Here is a 24,860-nt window from a genome sequence, read left to right on the forward strand (position 1 = left end):
GAAGCCTCGCTATAGTCTTCTTCTGGTCCTTCCCCAGGAGTGAAACCTCGCTCTAGTCTTCTTCTGGTACTTCCCCTGGAGTGAAGCCTCGCTCTAGTTTTCTTCTGGCCCTTCCCCAGGAGTGAAACCTCACTCTAGTCTTCTTCTTCTGGTACTTCCCCTGGAGTGAAACCTCGCTCTAGTCTTCTTCTGGTACTTCCCCTGGAGTGAAGCCTCGCTATAGTCTTCTTCTGGTCCTTCCCCAGGAGTGAAACCTCACTCTAGTCTTCTTCTTCTGGTACTTCCCCTGGAGTGAAACCTCGCTCTAGTCTTCTTCTGGTACTTCCCCTAGAGTGAAACCTCGCTCTAGTCTTCTTCTGGTCCTTCTCCTGGAGTAAAGCCTAGCTCTACTCTTCTTCTGGTCCTTCCCCTAGAGTAAAACCTCGCTCTAGTCTTCTTCTGGTCCTTCTCCTGGAGTAAAGCCTAGCTCTACTCTTCTTCTGGCCCTTCCCCTGGAGTGAAACCTTGCTCTATTCTACTTCTGGTCTTCCCCCTGTGGTGAAGCCTCGCTCTAGTCTTCTAGTCCTTCCCCTGGAGTGAAACCTTGCTCTAGTCTTTTTCTCCTGATCCCTTCCCTGGAGTAAAGCCTTGCTCTAGTCTTCTGGTCCTTCCCCTGGAGTGAAGCCTCGCTTTAGTGTTCTTTTGGTCCTTCCCCTGTAGTGAAGCCTCGCTCTAGTCTTCTTCTCTTCCTTCCCCTGGAATGAAGCCTCGCTCTAGTCTTCTTTTTCTGGTCCTTTCCCTGTGAAGCCTCGCTCTGTTCATCTGGTTCTTCCACTGGAGTGAAGCCTCGCTCTAGTCTTCTTCTGATCCTTCCCCTGGAGTGAAGCCTCGCTTTAGTCTTCTGATTCTTCCTCTGGAGTGAAGCCTCGCTCTAGTCTTCTTCTGGTCCTTCCTCTGGAGTGAAGCCTCGCTCTAGTCTCCTTCTGGTCCTTCCCCTGGAGTGAAGCCTCGCTCTAGTCTTCTTCTGATCCTTCCCCTGGAGTGAAGCCTCGCTCTAGTCTTCTTCTGATCCTTCCCCTGGAGTGAAGCCTCGCTTTAGTCTTCTGATTCTTCCCCTGGAGTGAAGCCTCGCTCTAGTCTTCTTCTGATCCTTCCCCTGGAGTGAAGCCTCGCTTTAGTCTTCTGATTCTTCCTCTGGAGTGAAGCCTCGCTCTAGTCTTCTTCTTGTCCTTCCCCTGGAGTGAAGCCTCGCTCTAGTCTTCTTCTGATCCTTCCCCTGGAGTGAAGCCTCGCTTTAGTCTTCTGATTCTTCCCCTGGAGTGAAGCCTCGCTCTAGTCTTCTTCTGATCCTTCCCCTGGAGTGAAGCCTCGCTTTAGTCTTCTGATTCTTCCCCTGGAGTGAAGCCTCGCTCTAGTCTTCTTCTGATCCTTCCCCTGGAGTGAAGCCTCGCTTTAGTCTTCTGATTCTTCCCCTGGAGTGAAGCCTCGCTCTAGTCTTCTTCTGATCCTTCCCCTGGAGTGAAGCCTCGCTTTAGTCTTCTGATTCTTCCTCTGGAGTGAAGCCTCGCTCTAGTCTTCTTCTGGTCCTTCCCCTTGAGTAAAGCCTCGCTCTATTCTTTTGATCCTTCCTCTGGAATGAAGCCTCGCTCTAGTCTTCTTCTGGTCCTTCCCCTGGAGTGAAGCCTCGCTCCAGTCTTCTGGTCCTTCCCCTAGAGTGAAACGTCGCTCTAGTCTTCTTCTGGTCCTTCTCCTGGAGTAAAGCCTCGCTCTACTCTTCTTCTGGTCTTTCCCCTGGAGTGAAGCCTCGCTCTAGTCTTATTCTGGTCCTTCCCCAGGAGTGAAACCTCGCTCTAGTCTTTTTCTCCTGATCCTTCCCCTGGAGTGAAACCTCCTTCTAGTCTTCTTCTGATCCTTTCCCTGGAATGAAGCCTCGCTCTAGTCTTCTTCTGGTCCTTCCCCTGGAGTGAAACCTCGCTCTAGTCTTCTTCTGGTTCTTCCCTTGGAGTGAAGCCTCGCTCTAATCTTCTTCTGGTCCTTCCCCTGGAGTGAAACCTTGCTCTAGTCTTCTTCTGGTCCTTCCCCTGGTGTGAGGCCTCGCTCTAGTCTTCTTCTCGTTCTTCCCCTGGAGTGAAGCCTCGCTCTAATCTTCTTCTGGTCCTTCCCCTGGAGTGAAACCTCGCTATAGTCTTCTTCTGTTCCTTCCCCTAGAGTGAAACCTCCTTCTAGTCTTCTTCTGGTCCTTCCCCTGGAGTGAAGCCTCGCTATAGTCTTCTTCTGGTCCTTCCCCTGGAATGAAGCCTTGCTCTAGTCTTCTTCTTCTGGTCCTTCCCCTTGAGTGAAACCTCGCTCTAGTCTTCTTCTGGTCCTTCCCCTTGAGTGAAACCTCGCTCTAGTCTTCTTCTGGTCCTTCCCCTGGAGTGAAACCTTGCTCTAGTCTTCTGATCCTTCCTCTGGAGTGAAACCTCGCTCTAGTCTTCTTCTGGTCCTTCCCCTGGAGTAAAGCCTCGCTCTAGTCTTCTGATCCTTCCTCTGGAGTGAAGCCTCGCTCTAGTCTTCTTCTGATCCTTCCTCTGGAGTGAAGCCTCGCTCTAGTCTTCTTCTGATCCTTCCCCTGGAGTGAAGCCTCGCTCTAGTCTTCTTCTGATCCTTCCCCTGGAGTGAAGCCTCGCTCTAGTCTTCTTCTGATCCTTCCTCTGGAGTAAAGCCTCACTCTAGTCTTCTGATCCTTCCCCTGGAGTGAAGCCTCGCTCTAGTCTTCTTCTGATCCTTCCCCTGGAGTGAAGCCTCGCTCTAGTCTTCTTCTGGTCCTTCCCCTTGAGTAAAGCCTCGCTCTAGTCTTCTGGTCCTTCCCCTGGAGTAAAGCCTCGCTCTAGTCTTTTGATCCTTCCTCTGGAATGAAGCCTCTCTCTAGTCTTCTTCTGGTCCTTCCCCTGGAGTGAAGCCTCACTCCAGTCTTCTGGTCCTTCCCCTGGAGTGAAGCCTCTCTTTAGTCTTCTTCTGGCCTTTCCCCTGGAGTGAAGCCTCGCTCCAGTCTTCTGGTCATTCCCCTGGAGTGAAGCCTCTCTCTAGTCTTCTTCTGGTCCTTCCCCTGGAGTGAAGCCTCTCTCTAGTCTTCCTCTGGTCGTTCCCCTGGAGTGAAGCCTCTCTCTAGTCTTCTGGTCGTTCCCCTGGAGTGAAGCCTCGCTCTAGTTTTCTTTGCTCTATCTTTTCCTTGTTCTACTCAGTCGTCTCAGGACACAAACATCTTCACCTGACAAACTTGTTTTGTGTAAATTATTCACCACATCTTTGAGTTAACTTTATTAGATTGTGTTAAATTTAGATTAATTTTTTTACAACTTACATTGTTACTCCAAACAAAGCACAAGTTACCCTGGTATTTACAAGATTCCAAGTAACTACAAGTTACTACTAGAAATCCCTGTTAACTACAAGTTACTAGTACAAATCCCTGTTAACTACAGTTTACTGCTACAAATTCACGTTAGCCACAAGTTACTACTACAAATCCTTGTTAACCACAAGTTACCTCAAGGTATGTCTACAAGTTTCCAAGTAACTGCAAGTTACTACTACAAGTTTTCCCAGACCAGTTACATATCTCTTACAGAATAAGTTAGCCCAGGTAAGTTTTACTGTTAAACTACAAGCTACCCATCTGAACTACAAGTTATGCACAAGTTACACTCTTAATTTTAACTCGGTGTTAACTACAAGTTGTAGTGATAAACTACACTGAGATTCCCAAATAGTACTACAAGTTACTACGACAAGTTTCCCTGTTAACTACAAGTTATCTTAACTACAAGTTACAATGACAAGTTACTCTAGCAAAGTACGAGTTATAACAATTTGTAACTTGTTCTTCTTTAGAGGTGCAAGCAATTTTTCATTGTAATAGGTTAAGTTGTAGTTAACAGGGCAGATTGTAGTTACTTGGAAAATTGTAGGTACCTTGTAGGTACTTGTAGTTAACAGGGCTTTGTAGTAGTAACTTGTAGTTACTTACCCTAGGGGTAAGTTGAAGTTGTAGTTATTCTGTTATAGTTATAGAATGTATGTTGTACTTTCAATTAAGTTTCTCAATGTAACTTGTAGTTATTAGTGTAACTTATCCATAACTTGTAAAGTTACCAGTGTAATGCAAACGGTTATAACTATGACCATAATTTTTAAAGGGGTGGACCGGTAAGCCAGTGGAAGGCCTCGGTCAGATGGCCAAAAGCTCCAATGGCAAGTCATCATATGACTGAGACCAGCATCAGGAAACACTGTTTCCTGACTAACCTTACCTAACCTAAAGTAGGGATATAGGTTTAAAACGCAAGTGTAATCATTATATCCAGTTTTTTAACCACATTTTGGTGAGAACTGATGTTGTCTGGCATGTAGGATTGCAGAATGACTTTCATAGGCTGGGTCTGATGCTATACTTGCTAATAAAATCAGGGAACAAATGGGCCTTGAATCCATGGTACGTGAACTTCAAACTCAAAAGCCAGTGTGTTAACTACTGGACCAGCTGTCCAGTAGTTCTGTGTATTAATGACATCCTGTGCTCAGGATGGTTATGGTTATTGCTATGCAATAACCATAGACATGTGTAATGTGACAGAGCCTTGCTCACTGTAGTCTAGATGGCTGCCTCTTCCTCAGACCATGTTCTCCCAAGCTTGACCTCTTAATAACTGCTGATATCACCATTTCTGGTGCCACACATCGCCTTTGCTGCTGGTGTTAACCCCGTCACGGTAGGTGACGAAACATAATTTAAGAGAATTTCTTAGCTAGATAGCGTCACATACGGTCTTTCAATAGAAAAAATTTCAGATCCAAACATTAGGACGAGATTCATACCAAACACAAGTTAATTCAGGTACAGCTACACATACAGTTACATAAATTATCATACTTAGCAGCAAGTGTGTACATTATCCTCCAGGATAATACAAAAAAAGTCGGACAACTTGACTTATTTCCACTGGGGTCCTTGTAATAACTTATTATTTAGCTCTTAAAAGTTAAAACAGGTAACTCAACTATGTGAAAAGCATTAGAGTAAAAGAGATATGCTAGGAATAAGGTAAACTGTTTTATTTACATTAACATTAAAGAGAGGATCAAATCACAGTAATAGGTACATATTTGTTAGCTATACTAGAAATCATTCACCTCCCTTTCTCTAGGTGCATTCATTAGGTACCTTTTGGCTCTCTTCCTGAACTGCTTCACGCTATGACTGGCTTTGACATGTGCAGGGAGTCCGTTCCACTCTTTGCTGTACAATAAAATGTGTTTGAATCCTGACCACCAGCTGTGGATACTACAAAGTTGTGTTCCTTTCCACAAGTATTATACTTGTTTTGGTTTCCAGATATTCTGGATATTCCAGATATTCTGGAAAATGAGCAATTTCAAAAACGTCATTAAACCATTAAACCAAGCCTGTGCACATACTATGCACTTGGTATCTGCTGGCATGGGAAATCTGGAAAAACAGATGGGACATGCAACTATGACCACCCTAGAAAATGTCATGCCCATATGACAATAGGAAAATGCAAACTCCCTTCCTGTAAGCTTTTTCACCCTGAAATGTGTACCTCTTCAGTACAGGAAAGACTGTGCTATAACTTAAATTGCCAGGCATACCATCTAAAGGGGACAAAAAGATACAAAACATCCAGGCCATGGGAAAACCTGGGTAGCCACAGCCACTCAAGAGGGAGAGGTTTTTTAGTGCCAGGAAGGAAAAAAAACTGGCAGGAAATGGCAGAAATCGTACACCAAATCCAGTCATTCCTGGAGTGGAACCACAGTCGATGGCCTCCACTCCAAACCAACAGATACAGATACTAATGCCGGAAAAAAAATCCCCCCCCCCAGTACCAACAATACCACCAGTCCGATAACATTCTTCTTTGCAAATATACAGGGTCTAAAGCCAGCAACAAACAACAAAATACCTTTCATCCGTGGACTGCTTGCAGAGGCAAAGGCAATGTTCGCGGCTTTCACTGAGACCCACATAAAGGATCACTTGGACAACGAAATATGGATCCCAGGTTACAACCTATACAGATGTGACAGAGTGAACAGGCAAAAGGGGGGGGGGGTTTGGCCTGTACATTGCAGAGTCACTTGTTTGCACAGAACTGCTTAATGCCTCAAATGACGTAGTGGAAGTTTTAGCAGTAAAGGTCGAGAACCAAAACCTAGTCATTGTGGTAGTCTACAAGCCTCCGGATGCAACATCCCAGCAATTCCAGGAACAGCTGTTAAAAATTGACCACTGTCTGGAAAATCTTCCAGCTCCTGCACCCAACATCTTACTTCTGGGGGATTTCAACTTAAGGCACCTAAAATGGAGGAATATAGCAAATAATATTGTTGCAGTAATAACACCAGGAGGCAGCTCTGATGAAAACTCACACTCACACGAGCTTTTAAATCTCTGCACAAATTTCAATTTAAACCAGCAAATAATAGAGCCTACTAGACTGGAGAATACACTAGACCTCATCTTCACTAACAATGAGGATCTGATAAGAAATGTCACCATATCAAAAACAATATACTCAGATCACAACATAATTGAGGTTCAGACATGTATGCGTGGAGCCCCAGACCGACAAAATGAGACTAGTCACGAGGGAGCATTCACCAAATTCAACTTCAATAACAAAAACATAAAGTGGGACCAAGTAAACCAAGTCCTAACCGATATAAGCTGGGAAGATATACTAAGCAACACAGACCCAAACTTATGCCTAGAACAGATTAACTCGGTGGCACTCGATGTATGCACAAGGCTTATTCCTCTAAGAAAAAGGAGGAGTAGATGTAAAATAGAAAGAGACAGGCGCTCCCTTTACAGGCGACGGAAAAGAATAACAGAGCGGCTAAAAGAGGTCAATATATCTGAAATGCGCAGGGAGACATTGGTCAGAGAAATAGCAAGCATCGAACTTAAGCTAAAAGAATCCTTTAGGAGTCAGGAATCGCGGGAAGAACTAAAAGCCATAAATGAAATCGAAAGAAACCCAAAGTATTTCTTCTCCTATGCCAAATCAAAATCGAGAACAACGTCCAGTATTGGGCCCCTACTTAAACAAGATGGGTCCTACACAGATGACAACAAGGAAATGAGTGAGCTACTCAAGTCCCAATATGACTCAGTTTTTAGCAAGCCGCTAACCAGACTGAGAGTCGAAGATCAAAATGAATTTTTTATGAGAGAGCAACAAAATTTGATTAACACAAGCCTATCCGATGTTATCCTGACGCCAAATGACTTCGAACAGGCGATAAATGACATGCCCATGCACTCTGCCCCAGGGCCAGACTCATGGAACTCTGTGTTCATCAAGAACTGCAAGAAGCCCCTATCACGAGCCTTTTCCATCCTATGGAGAGGGAGCATGGACACGGGGGTCGTCCCTCAGTTACTAAAAACAACAGACATAGCCCCACTCCACAAAGGGGGCAGTAAAGCAACAGCAAAGAACTACAGACCAATAGCACTAACATCCCATATCATAAAAATCTTTGAAAGGGTCCTAAGAAGCAAGATCACCACCCATCTAGAAGCCCATCAGTTACACAACCCAGGGCAACATGGGTTTAGAACAGGTCGCTCCTGTCTGTCTCAACTACTGGATCACTACGACAAGGTCCTAAATGCACTAGAAGACAAAAAGAATGCAGATGTAATATATACAGACTTTGCAAAAGCCTTCGACAAGTGTGACCATGGCGTAATAGCGCACAAAATGCGCGCTAAAGGAATAACAGGAAAAGTCGGTCGATGGATCAATAATTTCCTCACTAACAGAACACAGAGAGTAGTCGTCAACAGAGTAAAGTCCGAGGCAGCTACGGTGAAAAGCTCTGTTCCACAAGGCACAGTACTAGCTCCCATCTTGTTCCTCATCCTCATATCCGACATAGACAAGGATGTCAGCCACAGCACCGTGTCTTCCTTTGCAGATGACACCCGAATCTGCATGACAGTGTCTTCCATTGCAGACACTGCAAGGCTCCAGGCAGACATCAACCAAATCTTTCAGTGGGCTGCAGAAAACAATATGAAGTTCAACGATGAGAAATTTCAATTACTCAGATATGGTAAACATGAGGAAATTAAATCTTCATCAGAGTACAAAACAAATTCAGGCCACAAAATAGAGCGAAACACCAACGTCAAAGACCTGGGAGTGATTATGTTGGAGGATCTCACCTTCAAGGACCATAACATTGTATCAATCGCATCTGCTAGAAAAATGACAGGATGGATAATGAGAACCTTCAAAACTAGGGAGGCCAAGCCCATGATGACACTCTTCAGGTCACTTGTCCTATCTAGGCTGGAATATTGCTGCACTCTAACAGCACCTTTCAAGGCAGGTGAAATTGCCGACCTAGAAAATGTACAGAGAACTTTCACGGCACGCATAACGGAGATAAAACACCTCAATTACTGGGAGCGCTTGAGGTTTCTAAACCTGTATTCCCTGGAACGCAGGAGGGAGAGATACATGATTATATACACCTGGAAAATCCTAGAGGGACTAGTACCGAACTTGCACACGAAAATCACTCACTACGAAAGCAAAAGACTTGGCAGACGATGCACCATCCCTCCAATGAAAAGCAGGGGTGTCACTAGCACGTTAAGAGACCATACAATAAGTGTCAGGGGCCCGAGACTGTTCAACTGCCTCCCAGCACACATAAGGGGGATTACCAACAGACCCCTGGCAGTCTTCAAGCTGGCACTGGACAAGCACCTAAAGTCAGTTCCTGATCAGCCGGGCTGTGGCTCGTACGTTGGTTTGCGTGCAGCCAGCAGCAACAGCCTGGTTGATCAGGCGCTGATCCACCAGGAGGCCTGGTCACAGACCGGGCCGCGGGGGCGTTGACCCCCGAAACTCTCTCCAGGTAAACTCCAGGTAAACCTTAGGTGTTTTACTCTGTCTTTAACATTAAGCACATCCTATTGTTATAAGTCATCCTGGCTTATATTTTCTCCTGGAGCCAAGTCCAGGATGAATTACTGCACTGTTCCCTATCAATTCCCCTGACATGCTTATTCAAAGGGGATTCCCAGATATTTCACTGAGGATACTGAAGTTATGGGTTCTCAGTTACACTGGACATTAAAATTATTTACCTTTTTCAGTTTATTTTTCGTGCCAAAGAGTATGGCTTCTGTTTTTCCGAGGCGTAACGATAATTTGTCTACTAACCATTTTCTGCAGGACTCTAGTGATAGTACTTTAGCTATATCTTGTGAGGGGCTTTACCTGACACTAACACAGCACTGTCATCTGCATAAAACGAAAGCTGATAGGCATGTCATTCACATAACATAGGTAAAATAAGGGACCCAGAATACTATCTTGGGGAACCTCCTCATGCTATCGGCAGGGGTTCTAATTCTGTGTTGTTGATCTTGAAAATTTGTTTTCAGCTCCTCAGGTAGGACTTGAACTATTCTACAGAACCTATGCTAACAGCTTGTAGTTTCTTACGTAATATACTATGGTCGGCCGTATCAAAGGCCTTTTGCAAGTCGATGGTCACCATACCTTTCAGATTCCCTAGCAACATTTCGGAAACACTACTGTGAATCCAACGCCGTCTAAAGACTTAGAGCCATCTGTGTACACAGCGATGGCATGAGAATGAGAGTGGAAGTGATCAAGAAAAAGAGAGTGGGAAACCACCGTAGGCAGTTGGGCTTTCGAGCAAGGGAGTGAGAAGGAACAGACCCAAACAGCTGGAACTTCCCAGGGGGGTAGGGAAAAGTGAGATGGTACATGAACATACAAAGGTGGTAACTGAAGGGAAGACAAGAGCGAATGTAGGCGAAGAGAAAAGGGATGGAGCAAACAGGGGCGGTGAACAAATAAAGAATGTCTACTAATATCAGTGATCATTCTATGAATGGAAGGATTGGGGAGATCATGAGAGTGTACATAGTAGCGAAGGCAATGGGCATCACGGCGATCAGACAAGGATGGAACATTCGCTTCTGTGATGGATGGGGTTAAGGCTAGAGAGAGTAGCAGGAGAGGCTGCTGAATAAATCTGGTCACCATAATCGAGTTTCGATAAAATGAGGGCTGAATGTAGGCGAAGCAGAGTTCGACGATCAGCTCCCCAGGAAAGATGAGCAAGGGTTTTAAGAAGGTTCAGCCGGCTGTGACAAGTTGCCTTCAGAGAGGTAATGTGAGGTTTCCAGGATAACCTACGATCAAAGAGAAGGCCTAGAAACCTGACTGTATCACACTCGGGGATACGGGAGCCATAGAGATACAAAGGATGATCGGAGATGACAGAGCGTCTAGTGAAAGTAATTTGGTGAGTTTTGGTACCGGAAAAATTAAACCCATGCGTGGTGGCCCAAGTGGAAACACAGTCGACCACATGCTGGAGAGAAACTGTAATGCCATAGCGAAGTCATCAACATAGAGTGATGACCAAATATTGGGTGGAAGAACAGAGGCCAAATCATTTATAGCAAGGAGAAAAAGTGTTGTGCTTAGAACACATCCCTGAGGGATACCTTCAGCTTGGATAAAGTCCGGGGAATGCACATTATTGACTCGAATACGGAAATGTCTGTCAGTTAAAAAGTTCTTAAGGAAGGATGGTAGATTGCCTCGGAGGCCTCAGGAGTGGGCCTGGGCCAAAATATTATACCTCCAAGTTGTGTCATATGCCTTCTCAAGGTCAAAAAATATGGCAATAACTGAGTGATTATTCGCAAAGGCATTACGAACATACGCATCCAAGTGTAGTAAGGGGTCTATGGTAGAACGGCCCTTACGAAAGCCATATTGACTAGCGAGAGACTGTTGTGGTCTCTAAATACCACATTAAACGTCGATTTACCAGACGTTCCATCACTTTGCAAACTGCACTAGTAAGAGCAATGGGATGATAGTGGGAGGCATCATGTCCTGTAGTACCCGGCTTGCGGAAAGGGAGAACAGTGGCAGATTTCCACAGCTGGGGAAGAACTCCTTGTGCCCAAATAAGATAGAAGAGGTGTAAGAGGACTACAAGGGCTGACTGATGTGAATGTTGTAACATACGAATATGAATGTCATCAGGCCCAGCTGCCGATGATCGGCAAGCTGAGAGCATTGCCTCCAGTTCCTGAAGTGTAAAAGGCACATTATACTGTTCTTCTCTGAGAGAAGTCCAAGGGTACTAACTCTCTGGCAGACTTTGAGGAAAGAAACGAGGGACAAAGATGGAGCCCCCGGGAAATACGGACCAGATGAGTGCCAATTTCAATGGCAACATCAAGGGGGTTTGCTACATCAACACCAGTGACCCATAGAACAGGAGCCGGGTCAGGAGAGTATTTACCACTCAATTTCCTCACTTTTTTTCAGACTGCACTCATAAAGGAAGCAGAGGTGATGGTGGAAACATAGTCTCACCAGCAAGTGCATTTAGTGTCATGGATGACACGGCGAGTGATCGCACGCTTCTCCTTAAAATCAAGAAGTCTCTCATCGGTTCTGTTGTACCGGTACCTGCCCCATGCAGCACATTTCAAACGTACTGTACGAGCACAAGCAGGAGACCACCAAGGCACGCACTTCTGAGAATGCCTGCCTGAGGTTTGGGGTATAGAATGAGAAGCTGCGGTATAAACTGACGTCGAGAAGAGGTGTAGGAGCTCATCAATGGAGGATGAAGAAGGAACCTCACTAAAAGCAGTGAGTTGCGAGTAAAGGTCCCAATTTGCCCGATCAAATTGCCAGCGAGGGCTACAGAAAGGTGGTGAATAGGAAGGAGAAGTAAGAATGATTGGAAAATGATCGCTGTCATGTAAGTCCGGTAGAACAGACCAGGTAAAGTAGTGCAGTGGAGGAAGAGCAGACTGATAGATCAATGCAAGACAGAGTATGAGTACGAGGATCAAAATGGGTGGGAGTACCCGTATTTAAAACATGGAGGGGGCGAGAGGCGAGAAAAGCCTCCAACTGGATGCCACGTGAGTCACAATGAGACCCCCCCCCCCCCGAGAGGAAATGGTGGGCGTTAAAATCACCTAGTAACAGAAGTGGTGGTGGTAAGGATGAAACTAGAAAGGCAAAATCTGGGACAGAAAATGCTCGAGAAGGAGAGAGATATAAAGAAAATATTGTAAACCACTTATTCAAGTGGATACGGGCTGCAGTGTAATGCAGCGAGGTATGGACAAATAGTTGACAGTACGGAATATCATTACATAGAAGAAGGGCACTTTCATTAAAGGTCCCATCTGAGAAAGGATCCGAAAAATACAATAAATTATAGCCTGAGATAGGTTGGAAAACAGCTGAGTGTAATTTTGGTTCTTGTAAGCAAGCACCAACAGAGGAAAACCTGGAAAGCAACATCTGAAGCTCACCCCGATTACCCCTGAAGCCGCGGATATTCCACTGTAAATAGGCCATGATTGGCAATGAAGAAAATACCAGGAATCCGTAGGGAAGGGCACCTACGGACTAGAGGGGTTAGAAAAGTCAACATGTGGTGGCATTGGAAGACGTTCAAGCAGCGAAGGAACAGAGCGTTGCGAAGAATGGAGTTGTGGAGATGGAGGAGAGGGAAGAGAAGGAACAGGAGGTGGATCAGTGTCCATTGAAGGTTTAGTCTCTGCAATATATTCTGAAATGGCTTCAAGTGTTTCTGAATTCGAAGATATATGGGAGACAATATTGGAGGTAGAAGGTGGAGGGTGAGTATAGATTGGGACAGTAATGGACTGTACCAAAGTAGAGGGGGACGAGAGAGTGTAGGGGACTGGAGAAGAAGTGTGGGAGGGGACAGAAGAGGCAGAAACGGGAGAAACTTGGGAGGGGACGGGGGTGGAGGGCATAGTACGAGGAGGAGGGTGAACCTCTACACTTGTAATAGAGCCAGAGAGAGGGGAAGAACAGAGACTGGAAAGGTAAAATGCGGAGGTGGAAGAAGGGAAGGAAGGAGCAAAGAAGATTTGAGCACTGGGGATTTTTTGGACTTCTGAGAAGTAGAGGGGCAATTGGTATAAGGTGTCGTACGGGGTCTTGTCGATACCGGGGCTTGTGAGGAAGGACGCGAATATGTGAGAACAGACTGAGTTATAGTCAGGACGTCAGAGCCAAGGACAGCAAAAGGATTAGATGCCAGAGTGGCTATGGGAGGGGTAACAACAGAGGAGGCTGCAGAAGATGGGACCCCAGAAGTGAGGGAACGTTTTGAAACACGAGAATAAGAAACACGGGGTAGTCTTCCTTGGAGGCGGAGATGAGTAACTGCTATAGCATAAGGGAGACCTTCTGCCTCTTTGAGGCAACGGATTTCACGCTCATTCAAGTAGACCTGGCAACAGCGAGAGTACGAAGGGTGAGCCTCATTATAATTAAGGCAAGATGGAGGTTGACTGCAAGATGTATTAGAATGGTCGTCGGCACCACAGACTGGGCATTCAGCTATAGATCTGCAATATTTTGCTGGGTGACCAAAACGCCAGCAATTTCTACACTGTTGAGGTGTAAGGATCACCTTTCGAACTTGTAATCGATGCCCCGCAACATAAACAGAGGACGGGAGTTCATGGCTGTCAAAAGAGCCACATTGCAAGGATAATGTCTCTGCCCACAGGCAGGAAGGACATAAGTGTCTACTTTGAGGATTGGGAGATCCTGGAGTTCCAGCTGTTCAAGAATGTCATTGCCACATGACTGGAAATTCTGTTGGACTATGGTGTGGGGCAGAATGACAGTACCACTACGAGAATTGAGAGAAAGATGTTTTTCAATAGTGATAGTAGTATTGATATGCAAAAGGAGAGAAAGATCATGATTATTATTATAATCAAGGGGGAAGCGCTAAACCCGGAGGATTATACAGCGCCTGGGGGGGGGATGTGGAAGGCATTCAGGCTTAATTCGGGGAACTGGAGCACAGATCCAATTCCCTAAATCAAGAGCCCCTCACCAACATCAAGGAACCTTCCTTGAGGGGAGAAAGATCATGAGCTTGGGTAGCATTTTGGACAGTGACGATGCACGTACCGCTCTTGAGAGCTCTTGAGGGGCTCTGGTGGCCTGGTGGTTAACGCTCTCGCTTCACACGGTGAGGGCCTGGGTTCGATTCCCAGCCAGAGTAGAAACATTGGACGTGTTTCTTTCCACCTGTTGTCTATGTTCCCCATCAGTAAAATGGGTACCTGAGTGTTAGTCGACTGGTGTGGGTCGCATCCTGGGACACTGACCTAAGGAGGCCTGGTCACAGACCGGGCCGCGGGGGCGTTGACCCCCGGAACTCTCTCCAGGTAATCTCCAGGTATGAAATGAAATATCTCTACCAACATGGCACAGGAGCGCTTTGCCAATACTATGGTCAGAAAGATAGGCAGAAGAAGAAGTCGGTCTTAAAGTAAAGAATTTAGTCCATTGTGTGGTCCAAAGCTGAGCGTGGAGAGGAAGTGCATGACGTGTCGGTCTTTTCCGAGTAGAATGGGAAGGTAACGAAGGAACATCATCAGGAGATTGTCGTTGGTGTTTAGGAGTAGGACCGGAGTTGGTCCATCGTGAAACAGGCTGGCGATTCGAAAATTGCCGTACTGTAGAGGGAGAGGCCAGAAGCATAGTCAAAGGAAAGTGGAGGTCAGACAAATCAAAGGAGTCAGTCGAATTATTATTATAATAAAAAAGAAGCGCTAAGCCACAAGGGCTATACAGGAGTCAGTCGAAGCCCCGGTACCTGAAGCGGGTGAGGAAACAGCACCAGAAAGAGGTACAGGGGCATCAGGAGTGTCTGAAGAGTGGTCAAAAAACAAGGCAGGGTCAGAATGGGGTGCAGTATCAAGAAGGGGCCCAGGGGTAGTGGGTTCATGGATTGGGTTCTCCATGGTTAGGATACTCCTTTGCTTTTTGCTTTTAAGAAAAAAAAGAAAGAAAAGAAAATAAAAATAAAGAAAAGAATAAAAAAAGGGGGGAGCGGGGAGGAATAGTTCCCAGGAAGAATGAAAGGGCCGGAAATCTCCCTCCACGCCCAAGAGGACCTCAGCACCGCTAGTAGCGCAGATGCAGCATGGAACCTGTGCCATACCCTACCCTTCATGCCAGTAAACCAGCTATCCGGGATAGCAACCTCACATCTGCCGAGCTACCTCGGTGGATAAAAGAGAGGGCAGCTGGATATCCGGCATAAAGCATACCTCCTTCGGCCACCAACCCCGGAATCCGAAAGGTGGCTTCCAGAGATACACCCGTCGCCCGAAAGACACCCAAAGCCACTCTCCAGGATACCGGAGAGGGATCGGGTCATCCCTAGGCAATCCAGATTCCACGGCAAACTACGCCACCCCCAAGAACCTCAATGGAATGGAATGGACCCCGGTACCCTTTCCCCTACCTAGGAACTAGCGTGCCTGTGGGAAAAATCCCAAAGGCCAAAAAGAGGAGGGGCAAAAGGGAGGGGTGGGGGGGAGGAGGAGGAGGAAAGGGAAAAGGGGAGGATGGGGAGGATGGAATAGGGAAGGGGGGATTGGGGGGTAATTAGGTTCGGTCTGAGGAAGGAGACCAACAGGTCTAATTCCTCAGACCAAGAGCCTCTTCACCGCGACAAGGAGCCTCCATTGAAGAGGAATATATGCCAAGGGTTCATTTATAGTAAAAAGAAAAAGTTAGATAAATAAAGTTCAGCACTACTAAAGGGAAATGGAGCTAAAGTGTATTTGTTGCAAACAAACTGATATTTAGTACCATTAACATTAACACAATCGTTGTACACCCTCCCCATACATGATTCACACACGGTCTATTCACTGTTCTTCCTCAGCACTTTAGTGCAAAGTAAACATATGTCTGGTGTTATCTGAGGTAACAACACTGGCTCTGTGGCCTCATATTGTCCTAAAAATTACAATTTTAAGGCTATCATTACTAGGTACTATTTCATCATATTCATCACCACTTATTAGGTGTGTGCACCTCATGTGAACTCATTCTTCGCATACATCACAGGTAATCATTAGACTGCGGCTGCTGGCAACACTTTCCCCACAATGAACACAAGGGCACCTTATTTGTCTCGTTTGCACCTGAACATTGGTTTGTGATCCTGGATTAGTTTGAATATCACCACATAACAGTGCCACAATAAGTGTAATAAGCTACTGTTTTATTTGTTTGGGTGTGTGGTGTTGCCATACCTTGCAGTCATAGTGACATTTTCGTTGTTGCCAGGATGGCAACTGTGGGACTTTCCCTGGCTTTTTTCAGCCTCCCATGATTGATTTCCTTCTTCAATGAATTTCAGAATAAATATAAATATGATTATAGTAGCACACACTCCTCACTTGCACTCTCTTTAACACTTCCACAAGAGAATTTTTTCACCCCTTTTTCAATAACCACAAAGAGCTAGATTAACAAATATCCTCAATCATTAGAAGAGCAAACACCAGATCAGTAGTTCACCAAACAATTTTAGAAGTTACATTTAATCTCACCTCATAATACTCACTACCACCTCCCACTGGTGGTAGCTGTCCCCTTCACAAACACACTTCATCCATCATATTTAACACTTCTAGCTATTTTTCCAGCCAGGCAGGTTAAAAACTTTTTGTCAGACGGCATTATATTTCCATCACATCTGACTAGGCTGGCATCCTGTTGTTGAAACGCCTTGAGGGTGTTGTTACAGCGGTGACGGTCAAGTGTCCACTTCATTTGTCAAGGTGAGGAAAACGGCCTCTCTAGTCCTGACCATATTGGTGATGTTACTGCAGTGATGTCCATCCGTAGCCCCCTCTTACTTGGCAATAGGCCTATCTCTCTCTCCTGCAGAATTCTCGTAATGTTGCAATTCCCATGGCTGCTTACTGTCTGCGGTTTCTCTTCACGTCTGTGCATGATCAGGATGTACTTAGCTCATGTCTGCTGCAATTACGGCTGCTCGTCCATGCTGATGACACATACCAGGGAGAATTGTCAGAGTTCGACACCAGAGTGATTCTGCTCAGGTATATGGGTGTTCTTACATACTTTTTTCTTTTACACATGATGACTTGTAAATTCTTATCCTAATTTGCTTCAAATATTCAATGTTGATGCCTACCTACATTACAAACTTGTGCTGCACTCTGCACTATTTCAGTCTTCTGCAGGTAGATGCATTGGGCGGGGGTTACGGAACACAGTGACCAAAATACATCTAGTATTCATTATTACAAATTAAACATATGCAAGTCATTCAGCACATCATAATACAGTGAAGACGCTAATGGAAATTTCATCAAAAAACTGAAATTTCCGAGGGTTGGTGAGCTCTATGGCATTATTTTTTGGTCAGATACATTGCAGATGATTAAAAGCATTGATAAAGGCTACATTAAAAAAAATAATGTTAGATCAACACTGGGTTTAAGTAATGGTACAGATGATGATCACTGTATCCAGCAGGAAGGATCTATAGTTTATCCATTCAAGATACCTCTTTTTTTACCATTCTCGAAGTTCTTTCCTCTTAACTAATCACCTTACAGAAAATATACTGCACAAAATTTATTGTTCTTAGAAATGTTTTTTACTATAATTCAATAATGTTTTGAACGTCAGAAATAATCTTACTGAATAATAATGTATTTTACGTCTTCCACAGGCTGATATATACAAGCCATTACCACTGCTTATATTCGGTGTGTTGTCACTAGTTTGTGGTTGTCTTACTGTCTTCCTGCCAGAGACTGTTGGCTGTGAATTACCACAAACTCTACAAGAAAGTGAAGCTTTTGGCAGGTGAGAATGATGTTATATTTCATATTCTGGCTTTCGAAAACTAGATTTTAAGATTAGTGATGAAAGAAATTTTAAAGATTTGTGAAATAGCAAAGGCTGTAAAATACAAAAAGTACTTAATTGATAAGTACTTTAAAATTGTGAAAAAATAGTTTTTACAATTCTAGAAACAACAATGAAATTCAACCAATAATGTGTTGATTCTCCTTGACCATGAAAACCGTCATGATATTCCTACACTATTTAAGAACTTTATAATCCAAATTGTATTTAAAAATCCTGATAAAGTGAAAAAAGAAAATTTGATGAAGAATTATCCAAAAAAATGCTCATGGATGTGTCCATATGATTCCCTGTTGGAAATGCAGTAAAGTTTATTATGATCAGACTGGAAAAAAAGCCTTGAACTAAGAGTAATATAACAAATATACATTAGAACAAGACAAGAATCTAATGCTTTCTTGTGAAAGTTTTAAACCACACAATTGATTTCCAAACAACCAAGAAAGTTGTATCAAGCAAGTTCATTGAGAGAAATATAACTGAATCAAGTTCCATAAAAAAAGTAACTATTTTTACATAAATATTAGTTCTGGGTTATGTAAATTACATTAATTTATAATGAATATAATTTTGAGGTATTTAAACAATGCATGATATGATCCATATAATTTTCAGTAGATATGTATATTACCCTAACACTCGCATCATACTGGGTCGTTTGTAAGGATGTATGTCAGGTGTTATCTCAGCTAAAATTTTCTCTTTTACGTTTAAGGATATCTTTTTTTCATTGATGTTAATGAAAATATTAATACTTTTGTACCAAAAGCACATTAGAGAACTTGTCTAACTTTATTATAACAAGCGCAATTTAATTTGGACTAATTCAACTAAATATATTTTAGATAAGTTTACAATAATTTAATAATAAACAAACACAATTAAATATATTTTGGTTACGTTCAGAACGATTTTTGCGAAATTATTGCATACACAAATTTTCACTTTCCTTATTCGGCAAGATGCACATGTGTATCAATCTATCCTCCTGCCTTCCATCGTCCTGAGGTCTGAGATTATTTTTTTTCTAGGATCAGATCAATGGCATTGGACCCTAGAGGAGCACCAAGGAGAGTGCTGTTGCCTGGATCAATGGCTTGTGCTCCTGCTAAAACAGTACTAATATTCTGAATGATCTGTCGATTGGTAGAAACTATATTGCATTTATTGGGGTTTAAAGATAGACTCAGGCTCTCTCCTATGTCTTCAATTTTTCTGATGTCCTCTAGGAGAAATTTTGTAGTGCCAGCTAGGGTACCATCCAAGAACCAGATATTGAGCTCTCTGGAGAGCGCTTCTGCGACTTCCTTGATAACCAAACAGAAAAGGGGCGAGAGGGTCTCACTGTCGAACACCCTCACAATAGTTTAAAAGTTACACTATAACACGAATGTATGAAGGGATAGAGGAAAGAGAAGTGACTAGAAGTTGAAAGCATCGGAAAAGTTCAATTTGATTAAGGCTTTTTCTACTGACATGTTGATGTATACATGTGCTGCATGGGCAGCTGCTTCACAGCCTTATCCAACACTGAGCATTTAAGTGTTGTGGTTTCAAACAGGTGAAAGTTCCTGCTGAGCCCTTTGGAAATGGCATAGCAGCTTTATGTATCCTTCAGAGCTTGTGCTGTAACGACGTCCTTAAGAGCGGTGATATCCTCACTGGTTATAAGCTTCAGTGCTCCAGTAGTATTACTCTCTTCTCCTTTTTTGCTAATTTGGGTGCTGATTTTTCGGGCAACAGGTGTTCTGTTGTTGGCATTTGTCCGGTGGGTGTTTGTTGCCCTAGAGGGGAGACGGACGAGGTTGACATCTCTAGGGAATACATCTATTGCGCTAATAACAAATGTTGATAGGGGCTTGTACATCCTTGGTGGGACAGCCAGAGAGACATTGCCAAATAGTAGTAGGTTGTACCAGGATCCGTTGTTTGCAGGGGCATCATTGACTTTCTTCAAGAGGTCAGCGAATTTGGTAGCAGCTTGACAGAGAGCTGCTTTGTGGATGTGACGTGGTGTATGTTAATTTGATTACAGATTTTGGGGAGGGGAGGGATAAAAACCTTTTTTTTTTTTTTTTAATTATCCAATGTCAATGAAGTTTTTACTGTGATTTAAACAAGATATGAGGCGTGAACACGTGTTTGTAGCGACTTTTGTCTCAAAAGGTAGAAAGGTCTAGATAAGAACCAAACAAACGAGTGAAAAGTCAATAGATGCATTTAAAAAATGCTGAATTTTTTATTTAAGGATTTTAGAGGCGGAAAAATCAAGCAAAAACAGTAAAGTATATTGCAAAGCTCACGCTTTCCCTTACTAAAACAATGCTAGCCCCATATTATGTGGAAAAATCATGACAATCCATCAAGTAGTTTTTGCAGAGTATTGATAGGTCCTGAGAAAAAGAGAAATTCCATTTTCTGTAAAACTCTACGGACACGGCGAGCAAGAGTTCGTTGCACTACACACCCACACTCTTGATGGCAGCCCACAGGCGACTGACCAGCTTTCAGTCTGAACACTAATATGGTGTCGACACACAAGATGCCATCTTTTGTATTTCGAAAGAAACAATCATAAAAATCATAATTTTGGGAGTAAAAGAAAAGAAAAAAACATGAATTGGAATCATATCTTCTTGATGATATCAAGAACAAAAAAAAAATACATTTTTTGAAAGATACTTAAAAATATGATAGAAACAATCTGATTGCTTCAACATGTTGCTAGAATTATGCACTATTTTTCTATTACATTTTTTTCCAAAATATTTAGTTTTTTACTTCCTGTATTTAGCCCTCACCTCCTTAAGTCCTCTGTAGAGGTGAAGTCAGGGTAGCTGTCAGCTCTGTCTGCTGGGACTGTTGGTTGTCACTTGGAGCCCTCTGGGAGCCTAGACAACCATTGTGTGTAAGGATGATGCTTTTGAAGGCTTGAGTGCACACTCCCTGTTGCACACCTGGCAGATATATATGTCAAGCCGAATAATGAAAATATCTTTACCTCTTTAAGCACATGTACAAGGTATACTGACATGTGGCTATATAGAAAGTCGCTTGTTATGCAGAGCATTTCCCCCAAATAAGGTCAGTTTTGTCCCAGGATGCAACCCATACCAGTCCATTAACACCCAGGTACACATTTTACTGATGGGGAACAGACAACTAGTGTAAATAAAAAGGCCCAATGTTTCTACCCACACCGGAAATCAAACCTGGACCCTCGCCATGTGAAGTTAGCCACAAGACCATTGGGCAATACTGCGATTTTGCCTTTAATAGCACCGCACTCCATGCCAAATAATACAAGCGAAAATTTGTGTATGCAATAATTTCACAAAAAGTCGTTCTGAACCAAATGAAAAAAAATATATTTCAGTGTATTTGTTTATTATATTATTGCAAATTTATATAAAATATATAAAGTTGGATTATGCTAAATTAAATTGCGCTTGTTATAAAATTAGGTAAGTTTTCTAAGATTCTTTTTGAACAAATAAATTTTTATAATAACATAAGTGAAAAAAATGTATACGAGAAAATTTTTAGGAATGACTTAATTTTAAATGAGATATTGCTAATTGACCAGTTTTAACTATGTGTTAATTATGTTGTTTATGTCATATTAGATGAATTGTGAGAGATAAATAAGCCGTATAGTTAATAATAGCGTCATATTCAAGTATATTTTTCTCATCTCTCCAGAGTGCAGGAATGGTTTAATGACTTTTCAGCTAATTTAAATGAGGAAAATTATTTTGATGTATGGGTAAATTGAGTTACGAACTAGCTCCTGGAACGGATTAAACTCGTAAGTCAAGGTTCTACTGTATATGCAAGCTACAAGGGGGGGGGAAATCTGTAGCTCAAGTACTTTCACACTTCTCAGTGCATCAGCAGCAGCTATGCAGCATTGCAAGAGAGCAAAGAAAGCAGGAAGAGTTCTCAGGGTAGCGTAGTGCGGATGTGTCACCGTCCACAGTTTCCCTTAGACTGTGGTCAGTGCCAACCCCACCCTACTGCCATCCCCCTACTCCCCCATAAGGGTGGGAGGATTTTTGAGATGTCATGTATGAAATTATAAGAATTAATAGCCAGCCCCTGGCTTTTTCTAGTCGTTTTTAACAGGTCATGTGGTTTGAGAACATGCATTTCTCGTTGGATATTATACACATAGATTGCTATTTCTGTGCAACCTTTTAAAATAATAAAAGGAATGGAATGTGCTCTCTGTCTTTTTAAATGTCTTCCTCTGGAGTACTCGAATGTTCTGAGGTACTTAGAAGTATGTATCTCTCCCTAAATATTGTCTACTATTCTTCCCAGTGTTGGTTAATATGCCTTACTTGGGAATCTTCTATACTTTTCCGATATTTCTATGACTTAAATTTCTAATTTCTACTAATACCCTTTAACCTCTCCTTATGTTACTTTGTAATCTTGTGTGCCTCTCACTGTATGGTACTCTAACAGCTGAACGCATTATATAACCCTTCATAATAACAAGTTTTTGATATATTTTTCAGTGATCAGTCCACATGGTACTTCACTTGTTGTTCCAGTTGTAACAAGACGTCAACACCTGAAGAAAATGTTTCTGCACATGATGTCTGAACATAAGTTAGGCAAAATTCATAACATATCAGTTATAAATTAGTAATATGTCTAAAAAATCTGTAATGAGTCTTCTAGTAAATCGTATAATATAGTTAAAGTTTAATATAGAAATAAGAGAGATAAGCAGTAGGTCAAATACATTTTGTATAATAATATTAAAAGTGAACAAAGTGTTCAAAGGTATTTTTTTTTTCCGAACAAGTTCATTGAAAATTTGTTCATGAAATAAATTTCCAAAAAATAAATTGAAGATAGAGAAAAAAATATCATTGGTTTTACGAAATGTTAAATAAATTTAAAGTCGTCTACGATATAGTTTGTAGAATATTGTCAAAAATGTTACATTAGGTTAGTAAACTTCAGATCAGGTGAGGTTTCTAGGTTAGATTTGGCACCAAGATTATTTTTGTAAACTATATTGAATGAAATATTATATCAAATAACCAACAGAAGAAAATTTGTGTCAATTTCAAATTTTAGAGCAGATCAATCTAATTATTTGTTCCAGCTTATATGACACACACACACACACACACACACACACACACACACACACACACACACACACACACACACACACACACACACACACACACACACACACACACACGCACGCACGCACAAACACACACACGCACACAAACACAAACATACACAAACACACACACACACACACGCACTCACATACACACACACACAAACACACACACACACACACAAACACACACACACACAAACACACACAAACACGCACAAACATACATACCGGCGGGAGTAACAGTATCATATAGTGCTCGTGAATCTTTAGCGGTTTTGGCCCACCAAGGTCATTACAAAGAACACCAAAAGTTGTCAGTGTCAGTGAACAACCGAGAAGTTATATACGAGCTGTCACATATCAGAAAAGGGAGGTGAAGGATACAATTTATATAAAACAATTTGAAAGTAGAATCAGTGCCAGTAGAGTGAGGTCTGAGCCCTAGTGTGGGTGTAGGTGGTACTGCCACAAGCCAGTATCAATAAATTCAACCAGAATAAATGTGACACTTGCCAGAGAGATAAGAGATAAATGAGCTGGAGTTTTACCTGGAGTTTACCTGGAGAGAGTTTCGGGGGTCAACGCCCCCGCGGCCCGGTCTGTGACCAGGCCTCCTGGTGGATCAGCGCCTGATCAACCAGGCTGTTGCTGCTGGCTGCACGCAAACCAATGTACGAGCCACAGCCCGGCTGATCAGGAACTGACTTTAGGTGCTTGTCCAGTGCCAGCTTGAAGACTGCCAGGGGTCTGTTGGTAATCCCCCTTATGTGTGCTGGGAGGCAGTTGAACAGTCTCGGGCCCCTGACACTTATTGTATGGTCTCTTAACGTGCTAGTGACACCCCTGCTTTTCATTGGGGGGATGGTGCATCGTCTGCCAAGTCTTTTGCTTTCGTAGTGAGTGATTTTCGTGTGCAAGTTCGGTACTAGTCCCTCTAGGATTTTCCAGGTGTATATAATCATGTATCTCTCCCTCCTGCGTTCCAGGGAATACAGGTTTAGAAACCTCAAGCGCTCCCAGTAATTGAGGTGTTTTATCTCCGTTATGCGCGCCGTGAAAGTTCTCTGTACATTTTCTAGGTCAGCAATTTCACCTGCCTTGAAAGGTGCTGTTAGAGTGCAGCAATATTCCAGCCTAGATAGAACAAGTGACCTGAAGAGTGTCATCATGGGCTTGGCCTCCCTAGTTTTGAAGGTTCTCATTATCCATCCTGTCATTTTTCTAGCAGATGCGATTGATACAATGTTATGGTCCTTGAAGGTGAGATCCTCCGACATAATCACTCCCAGGTCTTTGACGTTGGTGTTTCGCTCTATTTCGTGGCCAGAATTTGTTTTGTACTCTGATGAAGATTTAATTTCCTCATGTTTACCATATCTGAGTAATTGAAATTTCTCATCGTTGAACTTCATATTGTTTTCTGCAGCCCACTGAAAGATTTGGTTGATGTCCGCCTGGAGCCTTGCAGTGTCTGCAATGGAAGACACTGTCATGCAGATTCGGGTGTCATCTGCCAAGGAAGACACGGTGCTGTGGCTGATGAATAATAAAACAATCGTAGACGGAGGAGGGAAGAAAAAAAAAGTCAAAGGAAAATTTCTAGTATTCTCGAGGTTCTGGTGTTTTTCCTGAAATGAATGTGTTAATAGGAGGTTAAGTTGTTCACCTGAATGCATAATGATATTCTAGAGGGTATTTTGTAGCATGATTTATGTGAATATAATCAATAAAGTGAAGAAAAAGTGGAAGGGAAGCAAGGGGCCAGGAGTGCTACCACAACGAGAATCATCGTGCAGCCGCAACTGAGCTGCAATCCCAGACGACGCCTGTGCCAGATATAATGTATAAATCACTTGTTGTGGTTGCAT

At 43.0% G+C, this 24,860-nt stretch overlaps 1 protein-coding gene across 1 annotated transcript in view; it reads left to right on the top strand.

Moving 5' to 3' along the window:
• LOC138854612 (organic cation transporter protein-like) overlaps positions 1 to 22,619 on the top strand; it is a 154,214-nt gene extending 131,595 nt beyond the window's left edge. The window contains exons 8-9 of the mRNA XM_070098815.1: positions 17,641 to 17,777; positions 22,364 to 22,619. Coding sequence (XP_069954916.1) covers positions 17,641 to 17,777; positions 22,364 to 22,451 — 225 coding nt within the window. The 3' untranslated portion in view covers positions 22,452 to 22,619. The remainder of the gene's footprint in view (positions 1 to 17,640; positions 17,778 to 22,363) is intronic.
• The last annotated feature ends 2,241 nt before the right edge of the window (positions 22,620 to 24,860 follow it).

This window comes from Cherax quadricarinatus, chromosome 64 (genome assembly GCF_038502225.1).
Source record: "Cherax quadricarinatus isolate ZL_2023a chromosome 64, ASM3850222v1, whole genome shotgun sequence".
NCBI classification, from domain to species: domain Eukaryota; kingdom Metazoa; phylum Arthropoda; class Malacostraca; order Decapoda; family Parastacidae; genus Cherax; species Cherax quadricarinatus.